Genomic DNA, 27,980 nt, shown 5'->3' with positions numbered 1-27,980 from the left:
AACAAACACCCCCTCCAATGGCCCTGCTTTCTGGTGTGTTGCACACAAACTCACAAAAGATCTAACTCAGAATATTAGAAATGCTCCGTGTATTTCCTGAAGAGCTGTGGCTCAGGCCTGCTGGGTCCTGGCCGCTCTGAGAAGTTCCCGTTGCAGGTAACTAGGCTCTCGTCCGGGAAGAACTGCTCCGGTGAGCCCCGGTCAGCCCCGAGCCCTTGCGCTCAGCGAGGGCTGGGCCTTCTCAGAGGCTTCTCAGCCACGAGGCCCAGGCCTGGCCGTCAGCCTCCCCGCTGGACCCCTCGGCGGGGGGCCTAGTAGTTGACGAGTTGGGCCGCGTAGCTGCCATCCTTTTTGTCAAGCTGCAGGAGTCAAAGGTGAGGGGCTCGGTGGCCACGGCCAGGAGTGCCTGACATACCCTGCGCCGGGCCCCAGGCACCCCGCCGCGCTCCCCGCGTTGCTGGGGCCGCGTGTCTGCGCCCACCGGTCAGTGGCTTCTGACCGTCCCCAAGGCCCGCTGCCCCAAAGGCCAGTGAGCAGGGGCCGGGACAGCACTCCCGGGGCCCCTCCCCCGTCACCCGCGCTGACTCCCCGCACCTGGTGGTCCTGCCTGGGGGCCACGCTGGGCTTCTGGGCCAGGGGTGGCTTCTTGGAGGTCCCGCCGCGGGGGGCAGCGCTGGGCCGGCCGGGCTCCTCCTCACCGGGCGTCCCCACGGCCCCGGCCAGCATGTAGTGCTGCTTCCGCAGCTCGCCCAGCCGCACGCGCTCCGCCTCCAGAGTCTTCTCCAGCTCCAGGACCCGCACCTGCAGCCCGGCGCGCGGCCGCTCAGCAGGCCCACGGCCTCACCCCAGCGGCCCTCCCTCCTTCCCGGAGCTCAGCCGCGGGAGAGGGACGGGGGTAGGAGGGGGTACCGGAGAGGGACGGGGGTAGGAGCGGGACGGCCGGGGGCGCCCACCTGGGTCTCCATCTCCTGCTTCTTCAGCTTGATGAGGGAGAGGCCGGAGAAGTCCATGGTGTCTGCGGCCAGAGGGAAGTAGGTAAGCGTCTGGGCACCCGCCCCCAGCCCAGCCGCTGCACCAGGGCCCCAGCACTCGCCTCTGTCCTCGATCTGCTCCTGGCCCGACCTGGTGGAGGCCACCACGCTGGCGGCCATCTCGTTGACGGCGCGCGAGCATTCCTGCAGGCGACTCAGGTGGGGGCTGTGCTTGTCGGCCTTCACCTGGGGGGAGGGAGAGGCCGGAGAAGTCCATGGTGTCTGCGGCCAGAGGGAAGTAGGTAAGCGTCTGGGCACCCGCCCCCAGCCCAGCCGCTGCACCAGGGCCCCAGCACTCGCCTCTGTCCTCGATCTGCTCCTGGCCCGACCTGGTGGAGGCCACCACGCTGGCGGCCATCTCGTTGACGGCGCGCGAGCATTCCTGCAGGCGACTCAGGTGGGGGCTGTGCTTGTCGGCCTTCACCTGGGGGGGGGGGGGGGGCGGGACGGCCTGCTGGCTGCACCACCCCCACGCCCTCCCCCACGCCCAGGGTCTCCCCGCCACACATGGTGCCGCCGCCACAGCCGGGAACCCAGGAGCCCGAGGGGAACCTCACCTTGGAGGCCGCCACCAGCTGGGCTGTGCTGGCTGCGATCTCGTGGGAGCAGACGATGAGCTCCTCGTACTTGCCCGTGTGAAGCACCACCTTGTCAGCTGACTCCCTGGGGGCAGAGCCGGGCGGGGCCTGGGTCTCCGACCCCTTGGACAGTGGGCTGCCTCAACACCCCTCAGCAGCCCCTGAGCACCACACAGCCTGCTGCCCCCCACCCCCGACCTGGGGCAACATACACCAGCTGCGTGGCTCCCCAGCCCACGGCCTTGGAGGCGGAGATGAGGCCTTCCGTCCACCTCGAATTCTTGGCGTAAAATTCCTGCTGCGTGGCTGCCCCCTAGTGGCGACAGGAGGGCGGGGCGGACCAGTCAAGGACGTCCCGGGTGGCAACACATCACCGCGGGTGGCAACACATCCCTGCGGGTGGGCCCTCCTCCCCTCACCCGAGCCACGCGGGTGCATCCCTGGGCCGTGGGGGATTGGGCTGGGATTCCCAGGTACGCTGCACCCACTGGGAGGGCCCGTCAGCACTCTGCACGCTCAGCCGTCTTGGGCCTGAGAGGAGTCGCGGGGTCGGCTTAAGCCACAGGGCGGGTGATCCGGGACGGAGAGGGCTCTGGGGTCAGGCCCCTTTCAGGAACCTGTCCCTCGATGGCCGAGCTGTGTAGCCTGCCCGCTAGGGAGGGGCCCCGCCCGGGAGGCCCCGTGAGACCAGCGGCCCAGCTCACCCTGCCGCTCTCCACGATCTCCTTCTGCAGGCTCGTGGATGTTGTCACCAGGAGCCGGATGGCCTGCCACGACCAAGACGTGTGTCATTCTCGGGGGCCCGGCCAGGCACAGGGCCCGCCCTGGGTCCCAGCCGGCCACTCACCTTCATCAGGTCTGTGCAGGAGTTGAGGATCCTGAGAGGAGCGCAAGGGTGGGGAAAAGAGAGAAAAGGGTCTGCAGCGCGGCCCCAGAAGCCCCGGGGGCGTCGGGGTGCTCGGCAGGTGCGCCCACGGGGTCGGGCGTGCTCTGCGGTTCCCAGGCCTTCTTTCTGGAGAGCTAAGCAGTCAGGAGGGCAGAAGCCCCCTCCCCCCTCCCCCAATCTGGAGAAACTGGGGAACCCGCCCTGGGGCGACTGGCGGGCAGAAGTAGGTCTCACCTCTCATTCACCTCCAGCTTCACCCCAGAGCTGGCATGGCGGGCCTGGTTCATCATGTCCTACACCCGATGACAGAGCTTTGAGTGGGTTGGAAGGAGGGCAGCGTGCGAGGAAAGGGGACACCGCGCTGGACCAGCCCCAGAGCCAGGGAGGGGAGGGCGCGGCCCAGGGCCGGAAAGCCAGGGCCCCCTCCCACCTCTGACCTGCAGAGGCCGTCTGGCCCTCGCACGGAGGCCGAGTAAGTGCAGCCCACACTCAGCCCAGCGCCCCCCCGCACCCTGGTCCTCACCTCGATCCTCCGCACCGCATCTTCGATGGCCGCAGACGTGGCCGCCATCTCCTTGTCCACCATAGCCCCAAGCTCCTCCTGACGCACATCCAGGCTCTTGGGCTTCAGCTCCTGGGGGATGAGGAAATCCGGAAGTCAGATGGGGTGGATTCGACCTCCCGCCCGCCCCCCCCCGCCCAGAGCCTGGGAGCGAGACTGGGGCAGCCGGGCCCTCGAGGGTGGTGCTCTGTCCCCACCCCGTGTCCCGCAGCTGCAGGTTCTGCACGTGAGCACCTGTTCAGCCCAAACTGGAAGGAGGTGCAGAGAAGCTGGGGACCCCAGCCCCACCGCCCCCCTCCAGACCCTGGCCCACGCTCACCTGGCCCAGCTGAAGGATGCCCTGCAGGGGGCTCCGCACCAGGCCGGGCTGGGCCTGCAGCAGAGCCTGCTGATCCTGCAGCTGCCTCAAAAGCTCCAGAGCGCGGGCTCCACACTCCCTGCAGGTGTCGATCAGGCCTGGGGGGAGAGGGCTGAGGGGAGCCGGCGCCGAGAACCCCGGAAGACCCCAGCCGGGTCTGACGCCAGGACCTAGCGGCAGCTGCCCCCCTTTCCCGGGTCCACCGTGAGGAGCACGTGTGACAAGCCCAGGGCACACTTACGGTCAGCAGGGTCAGTGGGGGCCAGGTGGGAGGTGGCACTGCCGTGGACGATGGTGTCCGCGGCCAGGTGGGAGAACCGGGTCAGGGCTGCCACAAGGGCAGAGGCGTCTGCTCGGGAAGGACAACCACCCTCAACGCTGCTGCTCTGGAGCAAGTCCACACAGGCTCCAGTACCCCAGCTCTCGGGGTGGGGGGAGGGGACTGGGCCAAGGTCACGCAGCTGGAAAGCAGCATCGCGGGAACCACCCCCGGGTCTCTGGGACCCCTGGCCCGAAGGGCTGATCTCTGGAGCGGGGCTGGGGCTTCCTGGAGAGGCGCCTGTGGTGGGAAACCGCCCCGAAACCAGGAGGCAGCAATGGCCCGTGGGCCCGGGTCACCACCGCTGGCAGCCTCTGCCCTGCCCAGGCCCGCCCCGGCTGCACTCACCTGCCCTGGAGATCAGGTACTGGGCGTGGCCCTTCTCCAGGGCGCTCACAGCATCCAGGGCAGCCTGGGCCCTGCTCACCAGGTAGTCTGCCAGCACAGGGGGGAACCGGTGAGGGGCAGAGCCTGGCCTGAGGCCCCGGCACCCTCCTGCCCGCCTCCCTCAGGGTGGGTGGGTGGAAGTAGGGAAGGCAGACGCCCCAGCGCCTGCCGCCGCGGCCCTACCCGGAGAGCTGGTGCAGCGCAGGTGCAGGGGATCGTCCAGCTTGCCCACGGCGTCCTGCAGGACGCGCTCGGCCTCGGCAGCGGTGCCCCGCAGCGTGGCGAACTGCTCATCTAGCAGCCTGCGCTGCAGCCCCTGCTCCTGAGACTCCTGGCGGGAGAGGGCGGGGTGGCAGTGAGCCAGCCGGGCCCCAGGGAGACCCTCGCTGGGGAGGGGGCTTTAGCGAGAGGCCCTGCTGCACCCCCCGTGCCTGGGCTGCTCCCTCAGGAGCGGGCGCGCAGCTTGTGATAAAAGGGAATTCTGCCCCAATTCGGCTGTTACATGGGGGAGGGGGGGAGGGGCCCGCACCTTGTCCGCCAGCCGCCCCTGCAGCTCGTCCCTCTCCCGGGAGCTGCGCTGCTGCTCCTGGCTCAGCGTCTCCTCCTTCTCCCGCACCAGGCTCTGGGCCGCCGCCAGCTCAGCCTGCCGCTGCCGCACGACGCTGCTCAGTGTGTCCTTCTCCGCACTCAGCGCATCCAGCCTCGAGCTCAGCTCCAACCCGCTCTGTGAACACCTGGCCGGTGAGCAGGGCTTCCAGCGGCCCCGCCCGCCCCCATCCCCACCCAAATCTACAGACCAGCCCTAGGGCCCCAGGAGACTGAAGGCTGCCTGAGGGCCCAGGAGCGGGTCCTGTGCCCTGTGTACCCCCCGGGGCTGGGTCAGAGTCACACCCCAAGAGCAGGGCGAGCGCTCGGCGGCAGACCGGCCTGGGAGGACCCTCACCTGCTCGGCGCGGCTCAGGGCCGTCTGCGCACGCACCAGCTCCCCCGCCTTGGCCTCCAGCTCCCTCTTGAGCTTCTCCAGCTGGTCGCTCTGCTCCTCCAGCTACGACGGGAGGGGAGGGGACGGGACGTCACGGGGGCAGTGGAGCTGGGGGCACGGGGGTGGCAGGGGGTGCCTCCGGGGTCCACGAGGCAGGGCCTGTGCTCACGGGACGCACCTTCATCTCTGACTCCCGTTTCACCTGCTCCACCTGGAAGGCCAGCTGCTCCTTCACCCGCGCCACCTCCTCCTGGCTCTGCTGGGTCACCGTCAGCTGCTTGGCCGTGTCTGCGTTCTGCACCGGCGGGGGCCAGGGACAGGCTCGGCTGGGCTGCGCTCGGGGGCCCCCCCCTGCTCCCGCGGGCCCCCGTCCGCGCCCCCGGGCCTACCTTCCGGAGCAGCTCGGCGTGCGTGTTGATGAGCTCGCTGTGCTTTTCCTTCAGCTTGTTGTAGCGCGCCTCGGTGGCGCAGGCCTTCTCTGCGGGGGAGGGGGAGGCTGCGGCCTGACCCAGCCCGGCAGACGCCCCGCCCCGCCGCCCCGGCCCGGTCCTTCCCGCCCACGCACTCTCCGCCTCCTCTCGCAGTCCCTGGTCGCGCTCGCCCTCCAGCTGGAGGGCGCGCAGCCGGGCCACCTCGTGGCGCAGCTGCTCGTTGTCCACCAGGGCCTTCTGCTTCTGCTTCCGCTGCTCCTCCAGCTCGGCCTCCAGCGCGTTCACCTGGCCCTTCAGCTGCGCCACGTACCGCTGGGCCTGGGCGGCAGGAGGGGTGGGGTGGGGTGGGGTGGGGTGGGGTGGGGTGTAGGTTCCCCGGGCAGGGCAGCCGCCCGCCCCTGCGCCGCCGCCCGCGCCCCTCACCTCCAGCTGGATCTTGTCCAGCTCCGTGCGGAGCGTCTCCACCTCCCTCTTCAAAGTCTCCATCTGGAGGTCCCTGGGGACAGAGGTCAGGCGGGGTTTTCCCCAGCCCGCGTGGTCCCGGCGTTCAAGTTCACTCAACCGGGATGATGAGGGGACCCAGGCACGGCCACTGGTCCTCTCATCAGCACCCCCTCGGGGTTTGAGCAGCTCAGGGCTGTGTCCCCAGCCGAGATCTTTCAGGATCACAGTTCCCGGAAGGCTGTTTCCCACGATGGTGGGCTCCCCAGACGCTCACCTGTCGTCCTTCATGGAGCCATTGGGGGGTCCAAATGTCTGCTCGAAGAGGTCAGCCACCACCTGCCACGGCAAAGCACGGTGACCTCCGCCCCCACTCCCCCAGGCCAGGAGGGAGGCCCAGCCACCCCCAGTGCCCCCAGCGAGAAGGGGGCGGCTCACCGCTGGTTCCGCGGCGGGGGGCCCCGTGCCGATCTCGATGAGGTTCTCGGGCTCCTCGTCCTCGGGGGCCTCCTCGGGGATCACCACCACCGGCTTGATGTGCTCGGCCAGCGCTGAGGCCCGCAGGAAGTTGGGGGGTCCCTGAGGGGCAGCGGGTGAAAGCGACCCAGCGCTCCCCCCACCAGAAGGCCCCCCCGCCGCTCCCACAGCCCACACGAGGCCCCACGTGGGGCGCAGCCAGGCGGCCGCGGTCCTCGAGCCCAGAGCCCAGGGCAGAACGGGGCTGCAGGCCGGCGGCGGCCTCTGTAGGGCGCAGCTACCTCGGGCAGCCGGGGGATCTGGATGAGCCGCTTGAAGTAGAGCATGTCAGAGGCTCTGCGGAAGAAGTTTCTGAGGCTGCGGGACGAGGCGGGAGGTCAGAGGAGCCAGGGCCCAGTCCGGAACCCCCAGCACACGCTGCCCCCCTCAACCCCGCCCAGGCTGGTACCTGTGAAACTGCTCATGGAACCGGTCGCGGTGGCCTTGCAGGGTGTCTGCCGGGAGGCCTGGGGGCAGGGAGGGTTAAGGGGACTTCCTCCTCGCTCGAAGAGGTCAGCCACCACCTGCCACGGCAAAGCACGGTGACCTCCGCCCCCACTCCCCCAGGCCAGGAGGGAGGCCCAGCCACCCCCAGTGCCCCCAGCGAGAAGGGGGCGGCTCACCGCTGGTTCCGCGGCGGGGGGCCCCGTGCCGATCTCGATGAGGTTCTCGGGCTCCTCGTCCTCGGGGGCCTCCTCGGGGATCACCACCACCGGCTTGATGTGCTCGGCCAGCGCTGAGGCCCGCAGGAAGTTGGGGGGTCCCTGAGGGGCAGCGGGTGAAAGCGACCCAGTGCTCCCCCCACCAGAAGGCCCCCCCGCCGCTCCCACAGCCCACACGAGGCCCCACGTGGGGCGCAGCCAGGCGGCCGCGGTCCTCGAGCCCAGAGCCCAGGGCAGAATGGGGCTGCAGGCCGGCGGCGGCCTCTGTAGGGCGCAGCTACCTCGGGCAGCCGGGGGATCTGGATGAGCCGCTTGAAGTAGAGCATGTCAGAGGCTCTGCGGAAGAAGTTTCTGAGGCTGCGGGACGAGGCGGGAGGTCAGAGGAGCCAGGGCCCAGTCCGGAACCCCCAGCACACGCTGCCCCCCTCAACCCCGCCCAGGCTGGTACCTGTGAGACTGCTCATGGAACCGGTCGCGGTGGCCTTGCAGGGTGTCTGCCGGGAGGCCTGGGGGCAGGGAGGGTTAAGGGGACTTCCTCCTCGCTCGCACAGGGCCGCTGCCCTGTGCCCGAGACTTCAGATCTGCTCCCTCCCTTCCCCCTCCCTGCTCCTCCACGTTCTAGAAACCGTCATAGATTTGACAGAGTCCCTGCCAGCTGGCTGCATCCCACCCCCCCATCAGGAGGGCCCAGAGAACCCCCTGTGAGGAGTTCCGCTGCTGACTGAGGGAAGGAACCGGCCAGTGGGACGGGCAGAGCCCCGACCACAGCGCACCGCACGGGGGCTCCGCTGCTCCGTCAGGTCGCCCTCCCTCGAGTTTGCCCAAGGTTGACACTGGAACAGCTCACAGACCCCAGGCCAGCAGCCCAGACCCTTTCTGAGCACTAAGGAGCCACCCCGTGCCTCCCGACTCCTCCCCCCCAGCCCTGCGAGCAGCCCGCTGCCGCCTCCAAGGCCAGGCGGTTCAGAGAACTGCAAACATGTAAAACTACGTGGCTCTTCCCACTGTCTTTGTTTTGGAAAATAGTGATTTTTTTTTTTATAACAAGTATGTTATTTATGTTAATGGGTAATGAGTTTATTACCGTTATGTTTAATTAATAAATAAGTATCTCAGAGCCTGCTCGATTCCCATCCCTGATGCAGTCAATCGGCACAGCTCTCTGGGGCTCCGGCTGACCCTCAGGGCCGAGGCCGGCAGGGTTGGCGGCAGGGGGACTCACAGGAGTGCAGCTGGAACATGAGCTTGACCGTGTAGTGGTAGAGGTGGCTGCAGTCCTGGATGACCTGGATGAGGGGGGCCAGGCGGCACTGGCCCGAGGACATCTGGGACACGGCAATGGCCGTGTTGAGCTGCCGGAAAACTGTTTGTTTAAAAAAAAAAGGGGGGGGGGCGGGGAGGAGCCTGAGCACGCGGAGCCGGGAGACGCAGGCGGGGACCCCCCTCTGCTTCCGGGCATAGCGACAACCACAGTGAGGCCAGGGGCTGAGCGCTGGCCCTGACCGTCATCCACGGCACCGTCACAGCCACCTAGACAGCTGGGTTTGAAGACGGGGCAATGGCCTGGGTAACTGGCTTTACCAGTCCCAGCCAGGCAGTGGGACTCTACCCCAGGCCCTCGGACACCAACATGCTCCTCGAGGCCAAGAAGGACCCTGTGCACTGAAGCTGCCGAGGACCAAGGCCCAGCGCTCCCACCAACTAGGGTGACAGCAAGGTGGGGGGCAAATGAACTGCAGCTCAGCTCGGCCAGGGTCTCTGGAGAGCTTCCAGGCAGTGGGCCCAGGACGCAGAGCTGGAGAGACAGGGTGACTTCAACAGTCCTGTACCCATGGGCTTCCAGCTCACTCTGAATCTCAGGGAAGACGGAGGCCTAAGGCTGTGCAGCCCCAAGGCCTCGTTCTGCAGATGTGGAAACAGGCCCGGGCTTGGTCAGTCTCACAGCAGCGGGCTCAGGACGCGGTTCTGCAAACCCCAAGGGACCCCAAAAACCTCACTTGCACTCGGGGTCAATCTTCCCCCGACCCTGAGAATCAGCCTTTCATCTGATGGACCAAGTAGGAGGGAAAGAGACAGACATACTGCCACCCCCGACGGGCTTGCTCTCTGGGGCAGGGAGAGAAATGAGCACGTGACACCCAGGGCGGCCCATGTGGGACACGGTTCCAGATGGGTGGCCCCCAACCCGGGCCTACTCTCACCTTGCCTGGGGTGGGGTGATCTGCAAACCTCCACAGTGACACAAGGACGCCTGGGAGGGAAGGGACGAGGAGGAAGGCGCTAAGTGCTGTCCCTCACCCGCTTAAAACTTAATTACATGTCACGTCAAGTACGTTTTCCTTGTAAACAATTAAAATACACACAATACTTTTTTGCGTTTTAAAACACAATGCATCCCACTCCTGACACCAAAAAAAAAAAAAAAAAAACCACACACAATGCAGCCATTTCTCAGCTGAAGGGCGTTCAGGACATTTCCCATTTGGGGCTGTTACAAACCTCGGGGCAGGGAACACAACTTCCTTCACAGTCTCAGGGAGACGCTGGCACAGGGGGTGTGGGCGCTGGCTGTGGGCTTTCTCCGCCTCCCGTCGTGGCGACTGGGGAGAGGCTCATCTCTGCAGGACAGCTGACCCCAGACTCACCAGCCTCAGGGCCCAGCCCCCGGCGCCAGGAGGCTGCCCACACCTCTTCCTCATTCCCGGTTTTCCATTAAAAAGGCATCTGCCTCTCATTCTCCCATGGAGAGCAAGAGCATCGAGTCACCCACAAGTTGTTCTGAAGCTGCCACTGAAAACAATCACCTCCGCAACCCCAGGAGGGTGAGCCCCCTGAGATTTCCTGTTCAACGGCTGCCGCGTTCCTGGGCTGGGAAATCTGAACTGACTCAGGCCTTTTACAGCAGAGAATGGGCAAGAAGACGGAAACCAACTGCCTCGGGGCAGGCTCAGCTGGGAGGTGGATCGGGAACCTGAAGAGGTGGTTCCTGGCACCCCCCCGGCAACCCCCCACCCCACGCCTTGGTGCCAGAGTGGGTTTCCTTCGGCCGAGACTGTTCCCTGGACGTACCGCCTGCCTGGCGTCCTGCAGGGGAGGTAAAGGCCTCTCCTTCCCCTGCTCTGGGGGCACCTGGAGGCCCCGTGACCTGCTCCTGGTGGGAGTGTGGTCCCAGCGGGCAGGTGTGCTCAAGCATGGCTGGCCCCCAGAGGCAGCAGGCCCCAGGTCAGCCCCTCGGGTGGCTCACCTGATTCAGAGAGCTTCAGTGCACAGTCCATGTAATCGAACATCTCCACGGTAAGCTGGAAGCTACGGGGGAAGGAGGAGGGAGAGATGAGCGGGAGGTGCGGGGCACGGCCCCGCAAGAACCCCCAGGCGGGAGAGGGAGCGCAGTCCACGCACACGCCTCTGCACGGACGCACAGACGGCAGTCCTTCAGCCAAAACGCCCAGCTCCAAGTAAGCCCATCCCTTTAGCTCTAGCCACAGCTCCTGGGCACGTGACGACCTCCAGCCCCAGGCAGAGCACGGCCCTCGGTAGGAAGCTGGGTGAGGAACGCTGCAGGAACGGCCGGGAAACCGGGGGACTCACACGTTGTTGACGTCGGTCCCAGCGGCCTTCTCCAACACCTCGTCTGTCACCTCCAGGCCCGCAGGGAACTCGGGGTGCTGCGGAGAGGACACCCCCACTCAACCGCAGCCCCTCTCAGCTCTGGCCCAGCACTGCTTCTAGCTTTTGAGGGAGGGGAAGGGGCCGGAGGAGGCCCCTAGCCTGTGGACCCACATCTGCCCCGGGCGGTGACTACAGAGACCAAGACACAGAGGATGGGACGTCCATCCGGAGCTGAGGGCAGGGCTGAGACCCCCTCCCACGCTGGGAAGTGCCTCCGGGCCTTCTGACTTCCCTGCCGTCTGTCCCAAGCTTCCTCTTGGGTCAGGTGGGGAGAGGACAGATCCCACCCTCTGAGACATCTTGGAGGGAAGAGCCCAGGGTCCCACCAGCCCCACGATTCCCCCGAGGAAACTACCTTGAGGTGGAAGGAGATCTTGGTCAGCAAGAGTTTGGTGTAAATATTCACCAGCTGCCCGTATCGGTCATGCAAATGGCCCTGTGGAGAAAGGGCCCTGGGTAAGGACACACTGTCCATGAGCTCGCCCAGGAACCCCATGCGGCAAACAAGGAAGGCGAGGCTGGAAGATGCGAGATGATGAGCAGGTGTCGATCCTTCACCCTCCCACGCTGTCACTTATTCATTCAACAACCATCGCTCAGCCCACCAGAGGTGGCCAACCTTCTTTCCCAAGGGCCTCTGCCAGCTCCCCCCCTCTGCCTATCGCTCTCTTCTCACTCTTGCCAGAGAGACTCTCGTGACCAGAGAGCTCCTTGTCCAGGGCACGAGGCCAGTTCTGAGGTGGGACGCTCTACTGAAATGCTGGTGGCGGCTGGGGAGGTACGTTCCGACGGGCACGTGAACACATCCTCCCTGCAGCCGCCTCCAGACACCACGTCCCCTGCGGCCATGCCCGCTGGGCCCACATCTGCAGATGCCACCAGGGATGCCACCTTCCTTACTTCAAGGGGCATCCCCTCTGCAAGCTGGTCAGTTCCCAGAGGCCACCCGGCCCCCGCCCCAGCTGCTGGGGCCCCAGCAGTGCTCCCAGAGGACAGATAAGGCCAGAAGCCCTCTCTCCACCCAGGGGACGCCCCTAATTCCTGAGGGTCTTGGAGTGGATCTAGAATACAAGCTCCTGGGGCTCTGAGACTTCACTGTGGATAAGTCGCTTCTGGAGAGCCTGCTGAAAATGCAGACTTCCAAGATTCAAAAGCTGCCGGTCTTGGGAGCTCAGAGTCTGCACCACTTACCCAGACTCAGGGTGGGGTAGTGAACTCACAGGGACTGAAGGGCTGCTGATTTCTGGAGCCGGAGGGCCCGCTGGGGATGTGTTTGGCACTTCCTGCGCCAGCCTTAAGAGCAAGGCTCCATTTCATTTACTGATGCTCGTCGCCCGTCGCCATGGCCCCACTGAACATGGCTCTAACTCTGCTGGGGGGCGGGCACCACTGCAGGGGCTCTGTTCCCCCCTCGGCCCTGTGTGCCAAGCAGGATGGCGGTGGACCTTCCGGTGGTGTTGCTGGAGAGGCGCTAAGGCCACCACGCCTGCTCCCCACACCTACCCACAAGTCTCCGATCTCCCGAATGTTGCTCCGGTACCGCTGGCAGTCGTGCAGCACCTGCCCAGAAGGGGAGACGAGGAGGGAGGATGAAGGAGCCAGAGCCTTGGTCGGTGGTTGCGGGGGGGCGGGCAGCAGGCAGGGCAGGCCAGCCGGAGCTGAGGGACGCAGATGCCGGGACAGCCCTCATTTCTAAGGATGCGGCTCTGGGCCTCCCTGGGGTGTTCAAGCGGCGGCAGACGGAGGGCCCGGGCTCCCGGACCAGCGGCTACTCACGTTGGGGTGGCCGTCTCGAAGGACCTTGTGGAGGACGTGGCAGAACTTCCAGCTGAGGATGGAGCTGCTGGGAAGCGGCAGCCCGATGGCGTAGGACCAGAAGGTGAAGGCCCCCTTCTCGTGATGAGTGCCCAGGATGATGCCTGCCGGGGTCAAGGCCAAGTGCAGGCAGCAGGGACTCGAGCGTGGGAGAGGTCGGGGGCTCGGCAGGCTCGGCTGAACAGATGACTGAGCGCAGAGGCGCAGGTGGAAGGCCGCCCTCCCCCCTCCCCCCACACCCCTCCTTCCGCGTCGGCCACAGCTCACCACGAGCTACCAGCCAAGCAAGAGAAAGGGCAAGGTCACGCCCCACGAATTTAGCTGGGCCCAATGGCCTAAGACAATAGGTGGCCTTCCTGAGATGGGACTCAGAGTCGGAAGGAGCTGAGCGAGGCTGGCCCAAGGCCACAGGGGGGACAGCCCTCATCAGGCCATCTGGCACGCCCACCGCTCCCCTAATTCATTTCCCCCACGTCCTCCTCACCCTCCCCGCCTCCCCTGGGGCCCAGAGGAACAGAGGCTGGCCGGCAACAGGGAGGGGAGGATACGCCGGGCATGCTTCTCCTTCACGGGGGCCTCCTGGGTGTTGATGGCTTTGCTGATGCTGATGGCCTGGGAGGGAACAGAGGAGGCAGAGGTCAGAAACCCACCCGGCAGGCTTCCCGGGAGAGACCACCCAAAGAGGGAAGGGGCGACACACAGACGGGACCGATCCTTCCAGCCGGTTAAAAGTGAGAGTAGAGATAAGGGAAAAATAGAAATTCTCTAACCTAGCAAACCAGACCACTCAAGACTTTTCTTCACGTGACATGTGCAGCTCAAACTACAGCTAATACCCGATGCCACAACCACACAGAGCTTCCAGAGGCCTGGGAGGTAAGGACGAAAGCCGGCTTGTGCTGCAGGAGAGCAACTCTGATATCTGAAAGCTGCATGTGATTCGTTTTCCCCAGAAGGCGTAGCCCCTGGGCCCCAGGGGAGCCGCCAGTCCCCGCAGGACATCCTCCATCGGGTCTCTCCTCTGGGAGAGGCTGCTGTGGCCTGAACCCTCTTGCACTCCCCCAAAACATGCATGCACGTCCCCCCTACTTTACCACGGGGCACGGCCTGGAGACATGAGGCCTCACAGCCACTTCGTGGAAAACCAGGATAAACCAGGTCCCATCGCCTGTCTACATGCATCCTGAGCGAATCCTGACTCAGCTCCCACCCCCACCGACACAAACAGCGACCGCGGCCCCGCCAGGGGTGGCAGGAAGGGGGACCTGCTTAGCACACATGCTGCTACCACTCAGGCCCTGAGCAAGCGGCAAACTCATCCTTGATGCAGGTCCCCTCCCACCTCCAGCTGCTGGAGTCTTGCCTCGTCCCCCTTAGTTCAACGTCGCCTCTTCCGAGAAGTCTTCCTGGATGTGACTGCTCCCTCACACAGGCTCAGGGCACTTACTGTCACCCCCATCCCACTCACCCAGGAACCACCGCCGGCCCTGGGTTTACTTATGGATATGTTTTAGTTCTCTACCTGACGGCAGGTCTTGTAAGCCTCTGTCCACCCACCCAGCCCCGAGCTGGGGGCATCCGTGCTTGTGGACCGAATGAGGAGAGCTGCCGGTGCCTCTGGTGGGAGGGACAGGATGAGGTCCCTGACCAGTGCAGACTCCTCTCCAGGTCAGCCGATTCTCCCACGTCTCCCACAGGTCCTCCACCAGGGCCCACACTGCCCCAAGCCGTCCAGGGAGCTCGCTGAGCAGGGCAAGCTGTGCGCTCACCCTGCAGCCCGGCCCTGCTGCGGACTTGTCCGCAGCAGGCCCGGCAGGGGCGGGAGCGGGACAGGGCGGAGAGGGAGCCCCGCGGGGCAGCAGGAGTTTGCTTTCCTTTAACCCAGAGGCCGCTGTGCTCTCCACCTCCGGCCTGGGAACTACATTAACTGCCCCTGCTGGGCACGGAGGCGACTTCTCTCATCTACGGTCTACTGTGGCCCTACTGGGGTCCTGCTCTGCAAAGCAGCGAGACTTCCTCTGTAAGAAAAGCAGCCCCGAGAGCCATGGCCGTGCTTTCTACTCAGACTCGCGGACCTAGGAGCTGCTGGGGGCTGGGCTCGCCCCTCGCACCCGCCCCAGCAAGGCTGGCTGACCTCCTTTCACACACAGCGCCCATTGTGGCCATTCCCCGGGGCTCGAGGAGAGCGGGTCCGCGGCGCGCAGCACACCGGGCCCCTGGCGCACGGGCGACTCTCCCAGCATCAGAGCTGGGCTGGGGGAGTGGCTCTGGCCTCGCGGTACCGGGGTCCTGAGAGGAACGCAGACAGGCTCTGGCACCTCTTACACTCAAAGCCTCAGCGAGCCAGACACGAGGGCTCCCTCACCATCTGTTCTGTGTTTGCTGATCCTCTGCCAGCTCGGCCTCCCCGAGGCCCCAGCGCCTGCCTTCCCTCCACAGGCATCACCGCGAGAGAGGTCGGACCCCAAGTGTCCCGTTCCCGGCCCCGCGAACATCACGCCCCGCCAGGCGGAACTCTGCCCACAGCAGCAGCGACGAGGACAACGATCGACAACCGGCCATTCGCGGGCGCCGGCTCCCCTGCGCCAGGCAGAGGCGACACGCTCCCAGCAGCAACCCTAGCAAGGGGGCATGGCCCCACTTTCCTGATGAGGAAACTGAGGCTCAGGGAGTTGGGGTATCTCGTCCGTACAGCTAACGAGGGCAAAGGCAGGTCTGGCTGTGTCCTGAAGGATTCTGCTATCCAGCTCCCAGGCACCTCCCTCCAGTACAGGTACAGGGCTGGGAAGAGACACCAGCCCATAAGTCCGGGGGTGTGTAACCCCATCCCCCAGCTGCCCTGACACCTGAGCTGACTGACGACTGCCACCTGTTCAGAAGATCCCAGGCAAGAACAGAGCAGAGCCTAAGTCACACAGGCAGAGCAAGCCGCCCAGGAGGCCGGGGATGCAAAGATGCCACCTGCAGTCCCAGCAAGTGCTCTGTCCTCCGCAGACGCCCACGAGGGGCGTGCTGACCCCCCTCCCCCAAGGGCCTGCAGCTGGAGAACAGAAGCAGAGACGCCCCGAAGGGATGGGCTGGTGGGGCTGGTGGGGCCGCGGCCCAGGGTAAGCATTCCCAGCATTCCCACCGCGAAGCCTTCCCCAGAGGCCGCTGGGCACAGGCTTTTACTTCACACGAGTGCCCTCATGGCGGGGCCCTGGACCCCCAGAAAGAGTGCCTGCCTCTCCCTTCTGGGGAATCTGCTCACCTGTCCCCTTCCTGCTGCTACTCTATTTAAATCTCCCGACTTATGCTTCTCCATGTGGTCAGCACCCGACAGTGTCCTCCTTACTTGTCTATTATCCTCCCCCCACTCCCAGCCCATGTCTACACCACGCGGGGAGTGGTCCCGCCTCTCTGGGGCTGCTGCGGCCCCAGCCCCTAAACGGTGCCTGGCACATGGAAGGTCTTCAGAGGCAGTGAGGGAGGCTCCCGGGCCCCACAGAGAAGTGGTGACTCAGGCACACGGGAGCCTGTCTGGCCCCCTCCGCCCAACTGGTGCCGCCCGCTCCCCGCGCCGGCTGTAGGAACAGGGTCCCTCCCGGCGGGAACACGGCCCTGCTGTGTGCAGGCGGCAGATGTGTGGACCGGGAGGCCTCACAAGGAGGCACAGTGCTCACACAGAGGCGGGTCTGTGGACACTGCACAAGCCTGCTTTTCCTGCCAGGCGCAGCAGCCAAGCCCCGTCCCAGGAGGGGACGGCAGGCCGCAGAGGTGGGGCGAGCACTGGGGCTCCTCTCCTCAGCCCTGGAATCTGTGCTGGGCGATTCTGACATGGCTCAGCTCCTGGGTTTACAGTCCAGGTGCAGCTCTGACTGCAACATCTGGTTCCGTCTACACAAGCATGGCATCCTCACACCAGCCCAACGAGCGACTGTAGCAAGACTGAACGAGGAGGGGGAGTCAGAGGGGCACCGGGGACCATTGTGTGGGTTCTCTCTAGCTTGCCAGCCTGAAAAAGGCTTCCTTCCGCCCTGGTTCAGGGGCAGTTCTGACAACAGCAAGTATAATCCCTCACGACAGGCGGGATCCATTGCCATGGAGAGAGCCTTCTGGGAGACAGAAGCTTCGAGTGGAATGGATCGATTAGGGGCCTGGGTGCCGAGATGGAAGAGCCAGAGCCGGAGAGAGGGGGTCCTCGGGGGGGCGGAGGGGGGCAGGTGGCGACCGTCTTGGGGATCCTGTTTATCTGACCCCCACTCGACCTCTGAGTGGCCACGGATGGGGGGCAGGGAGCAGCAAAGCAGGACAACAGCAGTAACGGTGGGTCTATGACACCCCCAGATATGCCCAGGGCGGCTCTGGGGGAGGGAGCTGGAGGGTTTGCAAAGACAGCGAAGGGCAGGCAGAGGCACGCTTCTCAGACCCGTGAGGGTGGGTGACTAAACAGTTTCTCGAGCATTCAGACCACTGCTACTGCTTCTGTGCTGGAAAAATCCAAGCCCAGGCCCAGGGAGCCACCTCACAGCGAGGGGCCTGACCCTCCGGAGGGCGGCGGGGGACAAGGCCCAGGGATGGAAAGGCTCTAGCAGGCTCTGGAGACACAGTCAGAATTGCTGGCACCGGGAAGCTTGCAGGAGGCATATCTCATGCCAAAGGCCAGCAAACTGGCCTCAGTAAATGAATATTAAAATGATTTTTATCGAGTTCAGCCATGTACCAGGCACCGTGCCGAGCACCTCGCCGCTGTCATCTCATCTAATCTCCTAAGTAACCCCTGAAGCATGTGGGTGAGGAAATCAAAGCTCAAGGTCACAATGGACACAGGCCCTATTCTAGGCACCGTCCCCACGGAGACCACCCTCCCCCGTCAAGCCGGGTCGAGCAGTTCCCAAGGTGGCCACGCAGGAAGGGAACCCAGGCTGCTTGCTGTGCAGACCATCCCCTCAGCCACCACCGGGTCCCGGGCCGCCTCTCTCACTGGGGGAGGGGCTGGGCTGAGGGGGCCTGTGCCAGCGCGCACGTCCTTCTAGTCCCTCTTTGTCCCACTGCAGGGACCCAGCTCCCGAGGGCCCAGTGTCACTCAGGGAGGACCTGGCCAAACTCCAAGTCAAAACGCAGGTTCTGGATCCAGGATTCGTTCAAACCACGGGTAAGAACAGCAACTGGGTGGCACCGAGCAGCTCGGGGGGCTCCCCCACGGCTCCCCCATTCCTGCAGGCGAGGCCTTTGGACCCTGGGCCCCCTCTGGGCCTTCGGCTTGGCTCCCTCCGGCTCCCTCCCGGGGCGGCTTCTGTCCTGCAGCCAGGGCAGGGACGTCCGGGAGGGCCTCTTACAAGGGTCCCACCGGGTCCATGGGAGCCAGAGCCTCAGCACACACCTGCCCCTGCTTCCAGGAACAATCTTGTTCTTGTTTGTCAAATGAAAACCCCATCTGGTGCCAGCAGAGGCCCTGGGAGTCAAACCTGAGGAGGCAATCCCAGGACCAGGCCAGACAGAGCCACCAATGGCACTTGTCCCTGGACAGGTGACTCCCAGGGACACACAAGAAAGCATCTCGGTGCTGGTTCAGGAGAGAGGCGACCCGGCTGAGGCAGCGGGGCCGGGGCAGGAGCCCCAGCAGGTGATACTCCCGAGAGCCTCGGCGCCTGCTGCGCACTCGAGACCGAAGCCTTGGGGTGTGGACACCGTCAGCGAAGCTGGGCAACCAAGCCGGGACGCTCCGGTCAGCAACTGCACACGGCAAGCCCGCCCCTGCCCCACCGCCTGTGGGGCTGCACGCCAGGCACAGGGGCCCCAGGAAGAGCCACGGGGAGAGGACAGTCACTGAGGATGGAGCTGGAGCGAGAGCAGCTCGTGAGGCCACAGCCCAGTGTGTGCCAACATCAGCAACACCGTTCTAGAAACCCACAGCCCCCTGCAGGGGGTCAGAACCAAGTGACCGCCGAGGCTGCAGCCCTGGACCGTTCTCTGCGAGATCCGACATCCTCCAGGCAGTGGGGAGCTCTGCACAGCAGAGGAACGTGGACTCGGGGAGACCCCTTCCCCAGGAGCCCACGTGAACGGGGCCAAATACAGGTCTGCTCACCCAGTTCCACCATTGCCAGCCGTGGCACCCCAGTGCACAGACCCCGGTCCCGTCCACTCCGACCCACAGGGGCGCCTTCACTTTAGAAGCTTCCCCTTTCCCGTCTGGGACGCAGGAGCAAAAAAACCTTGACATCTTCGAGAATGCAAACATACACAAAGTGTGTCTGGAACATCTTGCTTTGCTCTAGACACACCGTCTTCCTTCCGTCCCTCAAACAGGGCAAGCCCGGTCCCACCCCTAAGGCCGGCTGTGCTTCTGGGGTCACCCTGCTCTGAGTTAAGACGCCCCTCCTGGGGGGTCTCCCCCAGCCATCCTATCTAAAGCAGCCCTCCCTCCACACACATAGCTTCCTCCTTCCACCCCGGACATTTATTCCCTGAAACTATCTTGTTTACCATGTATTCTGTCTCTACCTCTGACCCCTGAACAGACGTACCTGGTACAACAAGTCCTGTTGGTCTTGCCCCCTGCTGTACCTCCAGGCCCGAAACCCGTGCCTGGAGGTCAATAAATCTTTACTGGATGAATGAAAGAGCGAACACTTGAATGAACGAAAGCTCTTTCAAATATAAGTACTGGTTAAATTCAAGGCAGTGTGTGTGTCTCTTTCCCTAGCTAATAATTTATCCACTAGAGTTACATAGTAAAGGCAACTATAAAACAATTTCTATTTTTAAAATCAACCCTGAAATGAATCAGACTCAATCCTCCTTGCACTGTTATCATGACACGCTTCACGGTGGCACTTGGCAGGGACAAAAAAACATCCTTCAAAGAGCCGGGTCACAGGGACTGGCAGAGAGGTGGGTTATTATCCTGCTTTAGTGTTTCCAAAGAGTTGTTTGAAGGACAGAAAGATCTCATTCAAATGCTTTTGCCACCTCAAAGGCCATTGATGAAAGCAAACACAGGATTTCTGTAGCCGAGGAGGCGGCTGAATGTGGTCTCGGGCAAAGCGGTGGGGAGCTCTGAGCCAGAGGTCTGCAGCTCGGTCATTTCAGCAGAGGGAAGTCAGTGCAGCAACACCATCCTGCGATTCAACCGTCTTTTTTTTTTTTTTTTTGCGGTATGCGGGCCTCTCACTAATCCCCACACCTGTGAACATAATCGATTTTACTTCCTTTTTTTTTTTTTTTTTGCGGTATGCGGGCCTCTCGCTGCTGGGGCCCCTCCCGTTGCGGAGCACAGGCTCCAGACGCGCAGGCCCAGCGGCCACGGCTCACGGGCCCAGCCGCTCCGCGGCATGCGGGATCCTCCCGGACCGGGGCACGAACCCGCGTCCCCTGCATCGGCAGGCGGACTCCCAACCACCGCGCCACCAGGGAAGCCCCAGCCGTCTTTTCCCTTTATTCACGTCCCCCAGTGCCCGCTCTGTCCGGGCCTCTCAATCATTGGACCGTTTACGAAACCGCAGGGAAGGCCGCGCTGCGGCCGCTACTCCTCTGCAGGAGCCCTGGGCAGGATCCTCCCATCCACCAGGATGAGGCTCACTGGGGGACACTGCCACCTCTCCCCCGGGCTCTGCAGGTGGCACATGAGGAGGAAGAGATGGTAGAGGAGGACGTGGCCCGAGTCCCGCCTCCAGGATGGACAGGGAGCCAGCCTGGGCAGCTCCTTGCCCGGGCCCTGGTGACACCACTCCATAGACCACAAGCCAGGGGTCTGAGTCACTCCCTGGCGGGAGAAGCTAATGCAGTTTGAAGGTTGTGTTTATTTCAGCAAGAGGAAAAACAACCCCGCCTCTACTAAACTTTTCTCCAAGAACTCAGTCTTTCCCTGCAGTGGGAGCCATGGCTTTTTAGGCCTCACTGAGTGGCATCAAAAAAGGGAGACCCTTGGGCTTCCCTGGTGGCGCAGTGGTTGGGAGTCCGCCTGCCAGTGCAGGGGACACGGGTTCGTGCCCCGGTCCGGGAAGATCCCACATGCCGCTGAGTGGCTGGGCCCGTGAGCCATGGCCGCTGAGCCTGCGCGTCCGGAGCCTATGCTCCGCAGCGGAAGGGGCCGCAGCGGTGAGAGGCCCGCGTACCACAAAAAAAAAAAAAAAAAAAAAAAAAGGGAGACCCTCGGGCCCCCGTGGCACCCATTTATTCAGCGCATGCACACCGAGCGGGTCCCCAGAGCCGGGCAGTCCTGGGTGCTAGCATACAAGGAGCCAACATTGTCCGAGCCTGAGGATCTTGGGGTTCAGAGGGTAGTGCTTAGGGGCTGGGAGGGGGAGGCAATGCAATCCCTTCTCCGTGACCCTAGATCTAAACACAAGCCCGACCTCACGGCCGTCCACTCCTGCCGGTTAGGCTGCAGGGTTTGGGGAGACGGGAATAGTGGGAATAATATTGCGAGAACTAGGGCAGCCTAGTGAGGCTCGGGCAGGAGGAAAGCGGTTAACAAACAAGGTGATATTTGAGTCCACCTTGGAGTCAGGTGGAGCTGGGGGGAGCGGGGTGGGGGGAAGGGTATCGCTGACAGCGCGGCCACTCTTCAGGCCCCAGCTCAGGTTGGCCGGCTGCGTTTCCCTGTCCCCCCGCCAAGCAGGCCTAGACTCGACTCCAGAGTTTCCACTTCGCACTGCTGGACTCAGTGCCCAGGCAGGTTTTATTCACAAATGGGACGCTGGCCTGGGGGCAAGGTCAGGAGGGCCCAGCGTTTCTGCCAAGAAGTCACGGCCGGCTTCCCCCGACCTCCCTGGGGCACCTCCCTGGGGCTCCCCCCCAGAGTATCTTCCAGAGGACGGTGTCACCTGGGAGCAGGGCCTGCTGTCCTGGAGAAGGGGGGCACCGCAGGATCGCTCTTCCAGGAATGGGCTGCTCCCCACCTTCCCACATCCGCCCAACCCCTGTGGCGGATCTACTGTCCTCCCCAACAGCCCCAGCTCCCCATTTACAGAGGCTCAACTAGGGGCTCGGGGACGGAACCCAGAGGGCATCGTTTCCATTTCTTCAGTCCAGCCCGCCTTCCCACACACAACGTAACAGCCAACAGCCGTTCAGCGCAGCATTCACTCCACACCAGGAGCTGTGTCATCCTGCAAATCCTCCCTGACTCGGGCACTACGATTATGTCCATATTGCAGATGAGGAGACTGAGGCAGAGTCTCGCTCCTACCAGCTCTGCCACAGCACACCTGTTCATCTCCCACCTCCCTCGTCAAGAGGAAAACCCTTGGAGGGGATGAGAATGATCTTCATCTTCCCGAAGCACATCCCAGAGCACCAGAAACAAGCCAACACATACACAGTAAGTGGTCCCTCACGAACGTGTCGTGGGCCAAACGTACAAAGATGGGGAGGGGAAGGACGAGCAGCCACAACCCCAGCCCAGCCTGAACCAAGAGGTGGCCGGGTACCCGGGGGGCCCGGGGGGCCTGCGGCAGGAAACCCCAGGAACCAGGAAGTCAGCAGCTGCCCTGAGCATCACCAAGCTGGCTGATGTGGCAGAAGCAGGTGGAGGGTGTCTGAGGGGCGCGCAACAGCAGTGCAGCTGGAAGGAAGGGCACAGCTCACCACCCACCGCAGCTGGCCCACCTCCGGGGGCCGGGGAGGAAGGCAAGTGCTGCTGGGGCAGCTCACTCGAGGCTTTGCAGGCAGCATCCTGGGGGTCGTGAGCCTGGTTCTTTCTCTCCTCCTTTTCAGAAAGCCTCGCTCACCTCTGTTCTTTAGCCATTCGACCAGCCTGCGGTGGGTGCCAGGCCCCTTGCCCCTGCCCTCAGGGAGCTGACCGACGTGGGCGGAGCTGGGGGGGTTCTCTGGCTTTCACCGTGTGGTTTAGATTTCCTCCCAAGCTCGGAGGTGGGGGAACTTTTTTAAAATAAACATTTAAATGAGGCCCAGAAAGGGACTGGTAGCTAACAGTGTGGTAATGCCACAGCATCTATAAGAAATAATGAAGACAGAAAGGGAGCGTGTGTAACTATTCACAATAGCCAAGACACGGAAACAACCTAAATGTCCATCGACAGACAGATGGATAAAAATGTGGTATGTGTATATATATACATATATCTACACACACACACACACACACACACACACACTGGAATATTATTCAGCCATTAAAAAGAATGAAATAATGCCATTTGCAGCAACATGGATGAACCTAGAGATTATCATACTAAGTGAAGCGAGTCAGAAAGAGAAAGATAAATACCATATGATATCACTTATATGTGGAATCTAAAATACGACACAAATGAACCTAAATACGAAACAAAAACAGACTTACAAACTAGAGAACAGACTTGTGGTTGCCAAGGGGGAGGGGGTGGGGGAGGGAAGGACAGAGTTTGGGGTCAGCAGATGTAAACCATTACATATGGGATGGATAAACAACAAGGTCCTACTGTAGAGCACAGGGAACTATATTCCAATATCCTGTGATGAACCACAATAGAAAAGAATATATATGTATAACTGAGTCACTGTGCTGTACAACAGAAATTAAACACAACATTGTAAATCAAATATACTTCAATAAAATTTTTTTTAAAAAGGGAGTGTGCATAAGTCTGCCTGCCTGGCAGAGGGGGTGATGGCATGTGGGAAGGGAAGTCAGGGCAGAGCAAACAGTGTGCAAAGGATGGGAGTCCAAAAGACTATTGCCAATTTGGGAACAGCCTTCAAACCAGAAACTCAAGTTAAGTTCCCAAACACCTGTCTGTGTCCTGTGGCTTGCCTTCAATAATGAGATTCTAAAGAATTCCTGGCTGGGAAACTTTAAGAAAATAGACCTATGCGCCCAGGACTCCAGTCCAAGCCAAATCACTCCACATCTCCAGCATTTAGACATGGAAGAGTTTAAAAGCACCCCAGGTGATTCTAACACCCTGACGTCCAATCCGGTAGCTGCTGGCCACACGTGGCTAATGAGTGCCTGAAATGTGAGCCCAAATTGAGATGTGCTATAACAAACGCAAAACGGAGTTTGAAGACTTGGTAGGAGGGAAAGAATGTAAAATATCCCATTCATAATTTTTATAGTGATTACGTGTTGGAATTAGCTATATTTTGGATACACTGGGCTAAATAAAATATATGATTAAAGTGAATTTCACCTGTTTCTGTTTGCGTCTTAGTGTGGCTAAGTAATCTAAAAACGATACACGTGGCTCCTATTCTGTTTCTACTGGACAGCGTTTTTCTAACGTGAGCTGGCCTGAGAAGCCCTGAGTGTCAATAAATGTTAATTTTTACAAGATTTCAGTTCCACAGAGGCTGCAGAGGGGACATGTCACTGACCTGGAAAATTGGACCTAGGAACAGTTTTCCACCTGCTGCCCCCCCTCCACAGCTCCCACCCCACCAGAAAACCCCTAACACCTGGGGAGCTTTACCCCGTATGCCTGTATCTAATGCCCTTCTTCCCCGCCGGGCCTGGTTTACTGAGCAGCGTGGCCCCTCTCTCATCCTGACCTTAGAGGAAGCTTTTGGGCTCTGTTTCCATTTCCTGCAGGGGAAACCGAGGCCCAGATGGCAAAGGCGCACTTAGACAAGGAAGAAGCAAGGCTGGAGTTTAGCATTTCCAGGACTCCAATCTGCTGAGTCCTCACCCATGCTATATATACCTCAAAGACGGATCTCCTCCCTCGTGGACGGTCTGAAACAGTTCTCAAATTTTAAAGCTTCTGGGGGTGGGGAAGGGAGAAAGATGGCTAGCTGACCATTTGCAGAGCACCGTACTACGTGTCTTGCATCCTGTAGGTATTCGTGGCCTATTGCTGCTACAACAAACGGCCACTATTGGCTCAGTGGTTTAACACGACACAAATTTATCATCTTACAGTTCTGGAGGTCAGAAGTCCAAAACGGGTCTTCCGGGGCTAAAACCAAGGTGCCAGCAGGGCTGCGTTTCTTTCTAGAGGCTCTGTGGAAGAGTCCATTTCTTTGTTCTAGAGGACGCCCACGTTCCTCCAGCTTCAAAGCCAGCGATGTCCGGTGGCGTTGTCCTCACCTCACACCACCCTGACCTCCTCCCCACCCCGGCCTCCCTTTTCCACATTTAAAGGCCCCGTGATTACACTGGGCCCACCTGGATAACCCAGGCTACGCCCCCTATTTTTAAGGTCAGCTGATTAGCATTTTCTTACCCAGGGCTGTAACATATTTACAGGCTCCAGGAATTAGGACGTGGACATCTTTGAGGGGTCCCTCTTTGGCCCACCCCACCATTTCTATACCTTAAAACAGCCCTAGGAAGTAGATGGAATTACCTCTATTTTTACAGACCAGGAAACAGGAGTTAAGCACCATGCCCAGGAACACAGGCAAGCACTCGGGTGTTAGTTACCGCTTTCCATGATACCACACCATCTTTTTAACGAGACGGTCAATTTTCAGGTTCAGAATATACAGTTATCCTGTACTCCACACTACTCTGCATTCAGAATACTACAACAACAAAAAGCCAATACACTTTTGTCACTTCCATTTTGAAAAGGGGTTTTATCACCAAAGGGACTAAAGTCTTGGGGAAGAATAGACCAGCTTTCTGGACGGTGCCCCTGGGATTACACACAGGCACTCGCATACCCACACCATACAGCAAACGCAAGTACCTGCCACAGGAAGGACGCCTGACTGCCCCCTTCCTTCACACCCCCAACTGGGGCGGGGGAAGGAACCTTTTTGCAAAACAGGGTGTGGCCAGTCAAGAAAGCAAATATGGAAGCATTTTTCCTCCTCTTGACCCAGAAACCCAGGAGGAAAAGCGAGGCTGACGGGATGGTGGGGGACTTAAGTTCTAAGGAAGCCAAAGCGCCCCTCTGCTGCACAGGACGCTGTGGTCAACGTGAAGCCACAGGCAGTGCAGTCCAAAGGGAAGGTGCGTCGGTGGGTTGGATGTACTATTTTCTGTCCAGAAGGAGACTTGTAAGCAGCAACCTCAGCTCTCCCCGTCCTTTCCACCAATGAGGCCTGGCTGGCAGCTCACTAGATATTTCTGGGAGCGATCTAATTAAATATTAACCATGCACAAAACCTTATTCCTACATCCCTCAATAAGTCACTCTGAAGACAAGCAAATCTAGACACTGAACCTGAATTCTATCAATCCAGAAAAGAGCCCTGGAATGGGTAAATCCTATGAGATTCACCTATTAGAAACACTTATTCATGATAAGTAACCCTCTCGGCCCCTGAGAAAAACCCAACCAGCAAAAACAAAACGCCCTCTTGTTTACCAAACCAACCACCAGAATAAGCTGTCCTGTATCAGAGATGCTTTGACATTCAGAAAGCTTGCCCTTGATTTATAACAATTTAAGAGTAAGATCAATGAACTTGGCCCTTTAAATTCCATCTCCTCTATGCAGCAATCTGACCTCTTTATAGCTCCTCAAAACCACAGAAAAAACAAAAAAATCAGTGAATGAATAAATCTTCTGTCAACATCCAGATTCTCTCTGCCAGTTAAAATTTCCTCCCCTTCCTTCGGCAAGTTCCTGGCACAATTAATTATGTATTAATGATTTTAAATTAAATGCCACATTTGTTTTTATGAAGGGCTATCCGGGCTGAAAATACACCAGGGGCCAGATGATGACGGTGTTCACAAGGTTAAATTACTAATTTGCGGCTAGGCTGGTTCAGCACTAGTCTTTTATAGAGCCAAGGTTTTATCATTTTCCTTGTTAATCTCAAGCACAAAGGTTAGATGTTTCCCCTGCATTTTTTCTTACTTCAAAACGAAAGTTATTGTAGGCTGCATGTGCTAACTTGACTTGAAAGACACCGCACAAGTCACTGCTCCTGGCAGGGAGAGGTGGGAAGGACCTTGCTAACGGCACACACAAATGTCATCATCCAACTTCAGACACGAGTGAGTGGGTTCCTTCTGGCTTTTGTTTTTTGTGGGTTTTTCTGGCCGCGTCGTGTGGGATCTTAGTTCCCGGACCAGGGATCGAACCCGTGCCCCCTGCACTGGGGGCGCGGGGTCTTAACCACTGGACCGCCAGGGAAGTCCATGGTTTATTTCTAAAGTAAAAATTTTCTGCCGTTTCAGTCCTGGTTGACTTACTCTGGCAAAAAACCCAGTACGCTCCTCCCCTCCCCCAGGCTTAAGAATACCTCAGTGTTTGTAAAATAAAAAGGAACAGAAAACCAGAAACAGCAACGCCCTCATCAGTGTGGTCTCAGCAGGAACACATGGACAAATACACACCCCCGTCATTGTTTCATTTTTAAAATAACCCTCCCAGGATAGGCCACCCTCTGGAAGAGATGCGGGCGCGTGGGAAGTGCAGGAAGGGAGCCCTAGGAAGTTTCTGTCTGTCAGGCGCCGTCTTATTAAAATAAGGGGGTGTGAACCTGTTTATACGTGGGCCAGCGCTCGGGCAAACAAGTCTGGCTACAGACGTGAAACTTTTCGCCCAGCAGATAATAAGATATTGTGCGGCCCTGAAAAACAGCTCAGGAGAAAAGGAAGCAGGGAGTTTCCTTTAAGGAAATGCATTGCTTCTCCGAGGAGGGGGCATTCTTTTAAGGCGTGGGAAAAGTGGACGGAGCCCGGGAGAGGCGGCGCGGCCAGGGCGGAGAAATCCAGTCGGGCCGCCCCGGCCGGGCGCACCCGGGCCCGGGACGCACCTTGACCCCACCTGGCCCCCCGCCGCGTCTCGGCTCCCTCCACCTGGCCCCCTCCCGCCCCCTCGGCTCCCAGCCACCTCGGTCCCCGGCCGCCTCTCAGTCCCTGGACACCTCGGTCGCCTGGCCACCCGGTCCCCCGGTCGCATCTCAGTCCCCGGCTGCATCCCAGTCCCCGGCCACCCCGGTCCCCCTCCACCTCGGGCCCGGGCGCCGGCTCGCGCTTCCGGTTCACCTGCGCGCGGGGCGGCTCGGGCGGCGAAGGCCGGGGAGCCGGGTGGCCGCGGCCGAGATGCGGCCGGGGGGCCCCAGGTGGCCGGGGAGCAAGGGGTCCGGGGGGCGGCCCGAGCCCCCGGCGCTCTGGAGGCGGGCGCAGGCCGGACCCCGAGGGACGCGTGTGAGGGGAAGGGGAGACGGCGCCGCCCGCCCGCGGCCCCGCCGCTCGCCTGGGTCTTGTCGAACTGCTCGCGCTCGGCCTCCAGGCTGTGGCCAGGCCTGCGGCTCAGCACCCGCGCCGGCACGTTCTTGATGCTGTTCATCCTGCCGCCGCCTGCGTTCCCGGGCCCGGCTCCGCGCGACTGAACGATCCAGGCCGGCCGCCCGCGCCTAGGCACCGCGAGGCCGCCCGCCGCACGGCGCCGCCCGCCCGCCGGGGGAGGAGCCGCCGCCGCCCCGCCCATGCGCCCCGCCCCGCCCCGCC

At 61.5% G+C, this 27,980-nt stretch overlaps 1 protein-coding gene across 2 annotated transcripts; it reads right to left on the bottom strand.

Annotated features, from left to right (window-relative positions):
* Window positions 1–222: 222 nt before the first annotated feature.
* Window positions 223–27,910, bottom strand: HIP1R (huntingtin interacting protein 1 related). 2 transcript variants are annotated; one of them, XM_055080264.1, is made up of 32 exons: window positions 27,727–27,910; window positions 13,186–13,249; window positions 12,599–12,741; window positions 12,326–12,382; window positions 11,178–11,258; window positions 10,742–10,818; window positions 10,398–10,459; window positions 8,376–8,516; window positions 6,901–6,958; window positions 6,734–6,809; window positions 6,414–6,554; window positions 6,253–6,314; window positions 5,958–6,030; window positions 5,669–5,852; window positions 5,493–5,581; window positions 5,282–5,398; window positions 5,065–5,166; window positions 4,651–4,845; window positions 4,305–4,452; window positions 4,083–4,169; window positions 3,657–3,764; window positions 3,377–3,513; window positions 3,019–3,129; window positions 2,730–2,788; window positions 2,457–2,527; window positions 2,314–2,376; window positions 1,808–1,922; window positions 1,589–1,694; window positions 1,332–1,455; window positions 954–1,015; window positions 595–801; window positions 223–359 (listed from the first exon to the last, which is right to left on the bottom strand). In XM_055080264.1, exons 1-32 carry the CDS (start codon window positions 27,817–27,819, stop codon window positions 312–314), a joined length of 3,261 nt encoding a protein of 1,086 aa, XP_054936239.1. In that variant the 5' UTR covers window positions 27,820–27,910; the 3' UTR covers window positions 223–311. The 2 variants fall into 2 exon arrangements, with proteins under 2 accessions (XP_054936239.1, XP_023976301.1); XM_024120533.3 differs by having other exon boundaries at window positions 1,822–1,922; window positions 2,457–2,487; window positions 27,727–27,908.
* Between the last annotated feature and the right edge of the window lie 70 nt (window positions 27,911–27,980).

The sequence above is a fragment of the Physeter macrocephalus genome, chromosome 19 (assembly GCF_002837175.3).
Source record: "Physeter macrocephalus isolate SW-GA chromosome 19, ASM283717v5, whole genome shotgun sequence".
Classification (NCBI taxonomy): Eukaryota; Metazoa; Chordata; class Mammalia; order Artiodactyla; family Physeteridae; genus Physeter; species Physeter macrocephalus.
This window is presented reverse-complemented; position numbering and strand designations above follow the sequence as displayed.